The 11,734-nt window shown below is 38.9% G+C and overlaps 1 protein-coding gene across 2 annotated transcripts in view; it reads left to right on the forward strand.

Annotated features, from left to right (window-relative positions):
- CNTNAP5 (contactin associated protein family member 5) overlaps nt 1-11,493 on the forward strand; it is a 1,053,040-nt gene extending 1,041,547 nt beyond the window's left edge. The window contains exons 22-24 of one of the 2 annotated variants that reach the window (XM_025277585.3): nt 5,579-5,797; nt 7,866-7,937; nt 10,451-11,493. In XM_025277585.3, coding sequence (XP_025133370.2) covers nt 5,579-5,797; nt 7,866-7,937; nt 10,451-10,647 — 488 coding nt within the window. In that variant the 3' untranslated portion in view covers nt 10,648-11,493. Of the gene's footprint in view, nt 1-5,578; nt 5,798-7,865; nt 8,561-10,450 lie in introns of those variants that run through there. The other variant, XM_044936563.2, reaches the window with a different exon arrangement.
- The last annotated feature ends 241 nt before the right edge of the window (nt 11,494-11,734 follow it).

Raw genomic sequence — 11,734 nt, forward strand, 5'->3', positions numbered from 1 at the left:
TTGGAAGTTTCAGCCACAGCAATCAGAGCAGAAAAAGAAATAAAAGGAATCCCGATTGGAAAAGAAGTAAAACTCTCACTGTTTGTAGATGATATGATCCTCTACATAAAAATGATATGATCCTCTACAAAATCCTAAAGACACCACCAGAAAATTACTAGAGCTAATCAATGAATATAGTAAAGTTGCAGGATATAAAATTAATACACATAAGTCCCTTGCATTCTTATACACTAACAATAAGACAACACAAAGAAAATTAAAGAAACAATTCCATTCACCATTACAACGAAAAGAATAAAATATTTCTACCTAAAGAAATAATAAATAAATAAATCTACCTAAAGAAACAAAAGACTTATATATAGAAAACTGTAAAACACTGATAAAAGAATCAAAGATGACACAAATAGATGGAGAAATATACCATGTTCATGGATTGGAAGAATCAATATAGTGAAAATGAGTATACTACCAAAAGCAATCTTTGATTCAATGCAACCCCTATCAAGCTACCAACAGTATTTTTCAGAGAACTATAACAAATAATTTCACAAATAATAAACCACAAATAGCCAAAGCAATCTTGAGAAAGAAGAATGGAACTGGAGGAATCAACCTGCCTGACTTCAGGCTATACTACAAAGCTACAAGTCATCAAGACAATATGGTACCAGCACAAAGACAGAAACATAGATCAATGGAACAAAATAGAAAACCCGGAGATAAATCCACACACCTATGGACACCTTATCTTTGACAAAGGAGGCAAGAATATACAATGGAGAAAAGACAACCTCTTTAACAAGTGGTGGTGGGAAAACTGGTCAACCACTTGTAAAAGAATGAAACTAGGAACAGTTTCTAACACCATACACAAAAATAAGGTCAAAAATGGATTAAAGGTCTAAATATAAGACCAGAAACTATAAAACTCCTAAAGAAAAACAGGCAAAACACGCTCTAACGTAAATCATAGCAGGACCCTCCATGACCCACCTCCCAGAGTAATGGAAATAAAAGCAAAAATAGACAAATGGGACCTAATTAAACTTAAAAGCTTTTACACAACGAAGGAAACTATAAGCAAGGTGAAAAGACAGCCTTCAGAATGGGAGAGTTCAGTTCATTTCAGTTGCTTAGTCGTGTCCGACTCTTTGCAATCCCATGAACCACAGCACGCAAGGCCTCCCTGTCCATCAGCAAGTCCTGGAGTCCACCCAAACCCATGTCCATTGTGTCGGTGATGCCATCCAACCATCTCATCCTCTGTCGTCCCCTTCTCCTCCTGCCCTCAATCTTTCCCAGCATCAGGGTCTTTTCAAATGACTCAGCTCTCCACATCAGGTAGCCAAAGTATTGGAGTTTCAGCTTCAACATCAGTCCCTCCAATGAACACCCAGGACTGATCTCCTTTAGGATGGACTGGTTGGATCATCTTGCAGTCCAAGGGACTCTCAAGAGTCTTCTCCCACACCACATTTCAAAGGCATCAATTCTTTGGCGCTCAGCTTTCTTTATAGTCCAAGTCTCACATCCATACATGACTACTGGAAAAACCATAGCCTTGACTAGATGGACCTTTGTTGACAAATAATGTCTCTGCTTTTTAATATACTGTCTAGGTTGGTCATAACTTCCCTTCCAAGGAGCAAGAATCTTTTAATTTCATGCCTGCAATCACCATCTGCCATGATTTTGGAGCCCAGAAAAATAAAATCAGCCACTGTTTGCACTGTTTCCCCATCTATTTGCCATGAAGTGATGGGACTGGATGCCATGATCTTAGTTTTCTGAATGTTGAGCTTTAAGCCAACTCTCTTCTTTCAGAATGGGAAAAAATAATGGCAAATTAAGCAACTGACAAAGAATTAATCTAAAATATATACAAGCAGCTCATGCAGCTCAATTCCAGAAAAATAAACGACCCAATCAAAAGATGGGCCAAAGAACTAAACAGACGTTTCTCCAAAGAAGACATGCAGATGACTAACAAACACATGAAAAGATGCTCAACATCACTCATTATCAGAGAAATGCAAGTCAAAACCACAATGAGGTACCATCTTACACTGAATAGAATGGCTGCTATCAAAATGTCTACAAACAATAAATGCTGGAGAGGGTGGGGATAAAACAGAACCCTCTTACACTGTTGGTGAGAATGCAAACTAGTAGAGCCACTATAGAAAACAGTGTGGAGATTCCCTTAAAAACCGGAAATAGAACTGCTATATGACCCAGCAATCCCACTGCTGGGCATACACACTGAGGAAACCAGAAATGAAAGAGACACGTGTACCCCCATATTCATCGCAGCACTATTTACAATAGCTAGATATGGAGGCAATCTAAGAAGTCCATCAGCAGACGAATGGATAAGAAAGCTGTGGTGCATATATACAATGGAATATTACTCAGCCATTAAAAAGAAAGCGTTTGAATTGATTCTAATGAGGTGGATGAAACTGGAACCTGTTATACAGAGTGAAGTAAGTCAGAAAAAAAATCACCAATACAGCATATTAATGCATATATATGAAATTTAGAAATACGGTAACGTTGACCCTATATGTGAGATAGCAAAAGAGACACAGATGTAAAGAACAGAATTTTGGACTCTGTGGAAGAAGGCAAGGGTGGGATGATTTGAGAGATTAGCATTGACACATGTATATTACCATATGTGAACTAGATCGTCAGTCTAGTTCTGATGCATGAGACAGGGTGCTCAGGGCTGGTGCACTGGGACAACCCTGAAGGATGGGATGGGAGGGAGGTGGGAGGGGGGTTCAGGATAGGGGACACGTGAACACCCGTGGCTGATTCATGTCACTGTGTGACAAAGACCACTGCAATATTGTCAAGTAATTAGCCTCCAATTAAAATAAATAAATAAATTTAAAGAAAGAGAACAAAAGAAAAGACAAAGAGATGGGTTATCCCCTGGAGCCTCTAGCAAAAAATGCAAATTGACAGCATCTTGATTTTAGCTCAGTGGGAACCTGTATCAGACTTCTGCAGAGCTGTAAGACCAAAGCATGTGTTGTTTTATGCTAAGTTGTTTAAGTTTATGCTAATTTGTTATAATTTCTCTGCTCTTCTCCAGTAGCATATTGGGCACCTACTGACCTGGGGTGTTCATCTTTCAGTGTCATATCTTTATGCATTGTCATACTGTTCATGGGATTCTCAAGGCAAGAATGTTGAAGTGGTTTGCCATTCCTTCTCTAGTGGACCACATTTACAGAACCCTCCACCATGACCCATCCATCTTGGCTGGCCCTGTATGACATGGATCATGGTTTCATTGAGTCAGACAAGGCTTGTGATCCATGTGATCAAATGCTTCAAGATGGTGAAGTAGAAGGACATGCAATCATCTTCTCCTGTGAGTGCCAGGGAGTCTCCAGCGGCAAGAAACTGGTTCCATATTGGGAAAGGAATATGTCAAGGCTGTATATTGTCACTCTGTTCATTTACCTTCTGTGCAGAGTATATCATGAGAAATACCAGGATGTATAAAGTACAAGCTGGAATCAATATTGTGGGGAGAAATATCTGTAAACTCAGATAGGCAGATGACACCATCCTTATGGCAGAAAGTGAAGAAGAACTAAAGAGCCTTTTGATGAAGGTGAAAGGGGAGAGTGAAAAAGCTGGCTTAAAGCTCAGCATTCAAAAAACAAAGATCATGGCATCTAGTCCCATTACCTCACAGCAAATAGATAGGGAAACAATGGAAACAGTGACAGACTGCATTTTCTTAGGCTCCAAAATCACTGCAGATTATTACTGCAGCCATGAAATTAAAAGATGCTGATCCTTGGAAGAAAAGCTATGACCATCCTAGACAGCATACTAAAAAGCAGAGGTATTACTTTGCCGGCAAAGTTCTGTCTAGTCAAAACTATGGTTTTCCAGTAGTCATGTATGGATGTGAAAATTGGACCATAAAGAAGGCTGATTGCTGAAGAATTGATGCTTATGAACTGTGGTGTTGGAGAAGACTCTTGAGAGTCCCTTGAACTGCAAGGAGATCAAACCAGTCCATCCTAGAGGAAATTAGTCCTGAATGTTCATTGGAAGGAGTGATGCTGAAGCTGAAGCTCCAGTGCTTTGACCACCTGATGCAAAGAGCTGACTCATTAGAGAAGACCCTGATGCTGGGAAAGACTGAAGGAAGAAGGAGAAGGGGATGACAGAGGATGAGATGGTGGATGGCATCACTGACTCAGGGAACATAAGTTTGAGAAAGCTCTGGGAAATGGTAAAGGACAGGGAAGCCTAGTGGTGCAGTCCATGGGGTAGCAAAGAGTTAGACATGACTGAGTGACTGAGCAACATCAATAACAATTGTTTACAACAGCCACATTAAATTAATACACATAATTTCTTTTATTTTCCTGTAAGATAAGAGGGATGATAAATTAGTGAGGTTTACATGGGCGTTGCTCAGGAAGGAATAATAATAAGGTCAAAAGTAGACATAGCATTGTTGAGGGATATTAGTTTCTAATTTTCCTCTATATGTCCACTATATAACTTCCCTAAATGTGGCCAACAAAATGCTTGCTTGATGATCCCTGGAAGCACTCTTTGATCATTAATGACTGGAAGTAAATTATAATTAATCTGATTGAGAGGAAAGTCCTTGTCTTCTTCCAGAAAATAAGCATATTATCATAATAAAATAACTATTTGAACCATCTAGGTCTATTGAAACTGTTATGCTTTAAAAGAGGGGGGAAAGTCCATCCTGCTTTGTCATCTTATGCAATTGCATCACAGAACTTTGTTCAAATGATCCTTATTAAAATAAAGAAATGGCATACTGAGTAATATTACCACAAATCTTGAAGAAAATGAGACATTTGATCTTGCCATGATTCATAAATGATTCCCTCATTATCTTTTATAAAAACTCAAAGACACTTTGGGAGATTGAGTGCTGTCATAGAAAATCCATGCTCACCAGTCAGTAATATGGACAGAACTAAGCATGTGAAAATATTGAATATATGGTCAAGCTATTAGTGTATGAAAATGTATTAGTATATAGTGTATACAAGCTGCTGAAAACACCAAACATGATAAACTTCTGAGAGGATCACTTTACATTTCCTATCTCTCTGCCTCATTTCACTTTTTTTCTTACTATCATTTTGAGTGAAGTATTGTAATGAGCATTGTAGTATGCGTGAATTAATCACCATCCATAAATAAATTGTGATGGAGATAATGATCTAAATTCTGTAATATAAAACATCTAGAGTGTAGAGGAGATTTATTAAGTATTTGTTACAGTTCATAAAATACATGAATGAAAATTTAGAAGTTTGAAACATTATCTCAAGGCAAAATAGCCCAAGCAATTTTCTGTGATATGTGGTTGATGTATTGACACATATTTTGGGTAGACTTTCGAGAAAGTAGATGAAGAGAGAGAAAGGACAATTTCCTTTATTCAAAGAATAAAAAGGCACTTTCTGTAATTTCAAACATTACTTAACATGGAGATGGAACAGTTTTTTGTTTTTATTTGTTTTTTTTAAACTAATTGTTTTTCACATTGCAGAGAATCTTGGATTGGATGCTGAAGTTGCTAAAGCCAATGCCCTGGGTTTTGTTGGGTGTCTGGCCTCAGTCCAATACAACCATATTACACCACTGAAGGCAGCCCTGCGCCATTCTACCACTGCACCTATAACCATCCAAGGGGCCTTGATAGAATCCAGCTGTGCCTCTCTGATGGACTCGGATGTGAATGCGGTGACCACGGTGCATTCCTCATCAGGTGTGCAAGAAAATACTCCACGAAACTTCTTTCACCAGTACTACTTAGATGTCTTCAAGAAGCTTTCAGGCTAAAGGCTAACGTGAATCAATTCCTTACCTTGTATGATTACAGGCAGTTAAGAATTATGACTGGTTTCTTAGATTGATATTTAATATATTTAAATAATCCTATTTCTAGTATAGAGCTTCCCAGGTGGCTCAGTGATAAATAATTTGCCTGCCAAGCAGAAGATGCAGGTTCTATCCCTGGGTCAGGAAGATCCCCTGGAGAAGGAAATGGCTACCCCCTCCAGTATTCTTGCCTGGGAAATCCCATGGAGAGAGGACCCTAGAAGGCTACAGTACACAGGGTCGCAAAAAGAGTTGGACAGGACTTAGCTACCAAACAACAACTTCTAATATAATGAGTAGTTAGAAATGCATACATATATGTCTGTGAGTGAGTGAGTGAAAGTCACTTAGTCATGTCTGACTCTTTGTGACCCCATGGACTATAAAGTCCATGGAATTCTCCAGGCCAGAATGCTGGAGAGGGTAGCCTTTCCATTCTCCAGGGGATCTTCCCAACCCAGGGATTGAACCCAGGTATCCCACATTGCAGGCAGATTCTTTACCAGTTGAGCCACAAGGGAAGCCCAAGAATATTGGAGTGGGTAACCTTTCCCTTCTCCAGTGGATCTTCCCAATCCAGGAATTGAACCAGGATCTCCTTTATTGCAGGTGGATTATTTACCAACTGAGCTATCAGGGAAGCCCATATATGTATGTAGGTATATTTATTTTTTCACTACTATTTAAAGTGGCTACTGCTCTGAGGATTGAAGAGTTTTGAGGACAGGAAGGTAAGCTGGTCTTTGAACTAATAAAATTCATGTGATTAAAACCAACCTTCCTTAATAATAGGAAAGCCCCATGGTACTATCATCCACATATCTTCTCTTATTTTACCACTCCTTGAAATACCTTTTCTAGCTTTATTAGTCACCATCATCCTAGGTGTCTAGAAGTATTCTTAGGATTTAATTTAGTCAGGTATGTTCATCAATTGCCAAATAAGTTATGAATTATGAGCAAAGAAAGGGCATAGAGTTTTTCTGCTACCTTCTTATTACTGATCTTGGTGTTTACTTGGCAGCAGTCAGGTATGTATCCTAGAAAAGTACATGAATGTGACACTTGGCTAGGCTTGATTTGTGTTCTGAATCTTCCAATGCTAGACTATGGAACTTTGGGCAGGTTACTTAATGGCTTTGATATCTGTGAAAATGGGAAAAACAATAATCATGTTGGAGTTATTTTCAGAGAATTAAATGATAGAGCAGTATTAATGATAGGTGCTGTAAGTCCTGAAAGTTTTATGTGCACTATATGGATACCTCTAGGATCATTAACCCGTTTTAATACCTTTGCAGGTTGTTGTTTTAAAATGTACAAAGTTCAGTATCACCGGACTGATAAGTGTCAGAGCAAAGATTAGAACCCAGGTCTAGGTGCCTTCAAACTTGATGCTCTTTAAGAAACAAACAAACAAACAAAAAACATATATGTTAATGTACATCTAGTAAAACGCTCTAGTGAGGGTTTCCTGGGTGTGTTAATGCACCAACACTTTTGTTCTTTCCTGCCAATGAGCTCATAAATCTCTTGTAATTAAAGAAACCTCTGGAAAAAAAATAAAGAAAGAAAGAAACCTCTGAAGCAGAGGCAAGTGTGATTGAGGGAAGAAGGTGTTGTCATGTATAGAAACTGTCCAGCAAAGCAGAAAAGGACATCAAAAGTAGGCTGAGAGGTAAGCAGTAGACTAAAGCAGACATAATACCACCATCACTTTGTTTAACCCCTTATATTACAGCTTATATAGAATCTAACAGAATCATGCAAGTATGGGGTATAAGCAGAGTACTTCAAATACTCTTTTTTTTTCCCTGTATATGCTTGTTTGGGTTCCTTCCAAAATGCCAGCTACTAACTCTCTGAGATCACCTGGTCTAACCCACAGGTGTGTCATCTCAACTGCATATTGTAGACCTTCTGCTAGGACTTTGAGTGTCTTTTACTCCTTTCAGATCTTTTTGGGAAGACAGATGAGCAGGAACCACTCACCAATGCAGTGAGAAGTGACTCGGCCGTCATTGGAGGTAAACCATGCTTTGTGGCTGAAAGCAGAACAGACATAAGTGATTCTGTGGTCTGGAGGAATTATCTGAATTCTTCCTCAATTGTGGCCATCCAGCACCCAGAGCCCTGCATGATCTGCAAGAATGTGAGCCTTTTCATGAATAGTCATAATGCTTTGATGATCAAAGACACCCTCCCCCCAGGCCAGGTACCAGCAGCTCCATGGAATCTTCTTTCCCCTAAACCACCAGGCAGCTGAGCACAGAGTCAACAGCTGGATAATTTACTTCCAGACAGGCAGCATGCATCCTGTTGATCTCATCCAGTTGTCATTTTTCCTAAAGCACAAACAAAGTAAACCAATAAAACTACATATGGAAAGAAGCCATGTTGGCACAAACAGATGGGCAAAGCCATCATCCTGTCGGGTTTTCTCCACCGAGTGGATCAAATGAGCAGGGTGAAGCCCACAGGACTGTAGTTTCCAATCCAGCAACACATATGGTTACAGAGGCAGATCTTGTCTGCTCTGCTGTGAACCCCGCCTTCCCTTCTCCTCCCTTACTTCTCCATTTTCTCCCTGCCTCTTGGTTTCTCCACTTTGTATTCTTCCTCAGCTTGGCTGCTACCTCCGGGAGCTTGATTTGTCCATCTGGGCCTTGCAACACAGAATGACTCCCAAACCTTGTTTAATGGAAGATGCCTGTGAGAGACTGAAATCATTTCCATCTGAGAACCAGGGTCCTCACAGCGCCCCTATCTCTGCCTTCTGTCAGGCTAGATGAGCTGTTCTACACCAGATGGAGTTTGCTCTTAAAAATCAACAGTAACCATTTATTTAACATCTATGGAATGAGCCCCATTACGGGTCAGGACCAGCACTAAGTATAGAAGTAGAATGACGAAAAACGTGAACGCTGCCCTGTAAGAACTCACAGCTTGGCTGGGGTTGGGTGGGATGGGGTAGGTAAACAGGTAACAACAGAACCAGTGAGTGGTGTTTTAAGGTAGGCAGCACAACTGGCAAGGGGAGCACAGAGGTGCATAATTACAATAAGATTGTGAGGAAAACACACACATACACATACACATACACACGTTTCCTTAATGAAGTTCTTCAAATGTCTGGCCTGAATTCCTGCTTCAGGAATAAAGTCCAAGTGGATTTTTGTTTTGCAACAAGAAATATAGGAAACCATTTGATGCGTATTTCTCTTCACATAATTTTTCACTTGACAAGTAGTAAAAGACTTTAGTGACTGCTGACTTTTTCCCACTAGTGTACAGGCTTCCTTGAGTCTAAGAACAGGATATTCATCCCAACCCCTGAAGAAAATTCCTGGGGGTTCACAGCCTCCCACCCTAAATATTCCATGTCCTGAAGAAGTAGAAACTGGTTCTATATTTCATCTTTTATGCAGCCCATTCCTGGGTATCACTCACTATACCCAGTTTATTTCTAGGCTTGTTAACTTACCTGGCTTTACTTTGCCTTGTTCTAAAATAGTTGGGGAAAATGTTATGGTTTAGGAATATTTTAAAAAGTAAATCATCTTACTTTGTAAAATAAACATTTTGTCTCAAGAGTCATTCTACTTAGATAAGAAAACAGCAGAAAATATACTTTATTAGGAATGAATTTATCTTTGAATATCATACAAATTTTTCAAAGATTTTAATGTTGAGAAACACTTTCTCCTATAGATTTTTTCTCCTTAGAAATTTGACAGTATCCACATTTTTACCATCCTTTGCTGACTTTGCTATTCACTTCTCAAGAGAATTCCTGCCAAAGGTAGGGTCAAGACCTTAGGATCAGTGAGGATGACTTGCCAAGTAGGTCCAGTAAAATCACATACAATCAATCCAAAGTAGGGGAGAATGTGACACAATAGGGCAGACATTTGCTATTGTAGTTGACTCTGGAGGACAGAAGGGTACCATCTTCAGACTACCCTGCATCTTACAGAGTATGCAGCAGGGTAAAATGCCCTGAATGTTTAGTAAGCATTTCATTATTAATAAGACATTTTTAGTAAAGCAAACATATATTGCAAACAAATTTATATCCATAGTGTATGTACTGGGAAGTGAGATACTTAAATATTGTTTTCTAGGATGCTGAAATAGTTCTAAGATACTTACTTATTTGCAAGGTGACAAAGAAGTGTGCTAATTAAAAGTGATTCAGGCATATTCTTGAAGGCAAGTCTTGAAGGAATTTATTAAGAGATCATTTGCTAGTCTGATTTCATGTTTATTTGATGATATTCTTAGTCTGTTAAATATAACCTTCTCTGATATAAACTGGCTTGCTCTGTCACTAGTCTGAAAGAGGGTTTTTTTTGCTAATTGAAGCCTGAAAACATTTTAGCCTGTGTTTATTTCTGGACATGTGGCAGAGTTTGTTGCTTGTTTGTTTGTTTTTGTTTGGTTCTTTGTCCTAAGTGACCTTGTTGTCTTCTTTAAGTTCTTTCTCCTGATCAGATGATCTGTGATAATTGCCTTCTCTCTTGTCCCTCTTTCTCAACAGGAGTAATAGCAGTGGTGATATTCATCATCTTCTCGATCATTGGCATCATGAGCCGCTTCCTTTACCAGCATAAGCAGTCACATCGCACCAACCAGATGAAGGAGAAGGAATATCCAGAAAATTTGGACAGTTCCTTTAGAAATGACATTGATTTACAAAACACAGTGAGCGAGTGTAAGCGGGAATATTTCATCTGAAAAACTGCAGGGTCATCTCATATTCTTTTTTATTTTTGGTTTCTCCTTATCAACTTTCTCCCATACTTTAATTTTGGTCATTCTCTTTCTCTGTTTCCCTTTTATTTTGGGGACATATCTGCATTCACCAGAGCATCTATCCCCTCAAACTAGCCCAGAATACTAGGCAGCTATGGCCACTGCCTTCCTCTTTAACAAACTTATCATGGTGAAAATGATCACTCAAGAGATTGATTTGACTACTTTAGACAAGGAAGAGACACATGGGTGTGCACATGTCCATATTCTGTTCTGTATTTCTGATTTCTAAGATGCAGCCTTCAGTTCTGCAACTATTCAGTCTTGCAGGCTTACCTTGAACCTGAGCTCTGTGACTTCAGCATGTAACCATCATCCTCGACACCTTCCCCCACTTCAATTCCACTCTGACCAGAGAACTCAGGGTACCAAAAAGGAAGATGCTAGGGCCTGGTTTGTGTCAGTGGCACTTTAAAAGGAAAAAGAGAGGTTTGTTGTGTGTTAATTTTCCTTACTATAGGAAGCCCATTGCCCTAACTCATCATCATTGTTCACTCTCTTATCCCCTGAGTATTTTCAAAAATAGGACTCCTGATAGTCATAAGCTATTACTGTGTTCCTTTCTTACTACTCTCTCCTGGGGCTGACACTTTAGAACAGCACACAATAGCTTAAACCTAGGGGAAGCATGGAAAATAGTCGCTTGAAACTAGGAGGTAAAAAGACAGCTGCTAGGAAGTAGATGTTCTATAACTTCGAAAATGCCTCTTCTAATTTTGTAAGAAATATTAGCTAGGTTATTCCTGAGATTATTATACTGATATATATATATATATATATATATATATATATATATATATATATATATCAGTTATTACATCAAAAACAACTCAAAGTCTAAAATAGTATTTGGTTCTGTGAAAGAGCTTAAACCATCTCAACTCAGCTTTTAAGAAAAATAAAAACAAGACAAAAACAAAAAGCAAAGCAAACAAACAACAAACAAAAACTGCATGAAAGCAAAGAAATGCCAAACAGAATTTTTTCCTTCCATCCCCTCACTAAAGAT

This window comes from Bubalus bubalis, chromosome 2, assembly GCF_019923935.1.
Source record: "Bubalus bubalis isolate 160015118507 breed Murrah chromosome 2, NDDB_SH_1, whole genome shotgun sequence".
In the NCBI taxonomy this organism is placed as follows: Eukaryota; Metazoa; Chordata; class Mammalia; order Artiodactyla; family Bovidae; genus Bubalus; species Bubalus bubalis.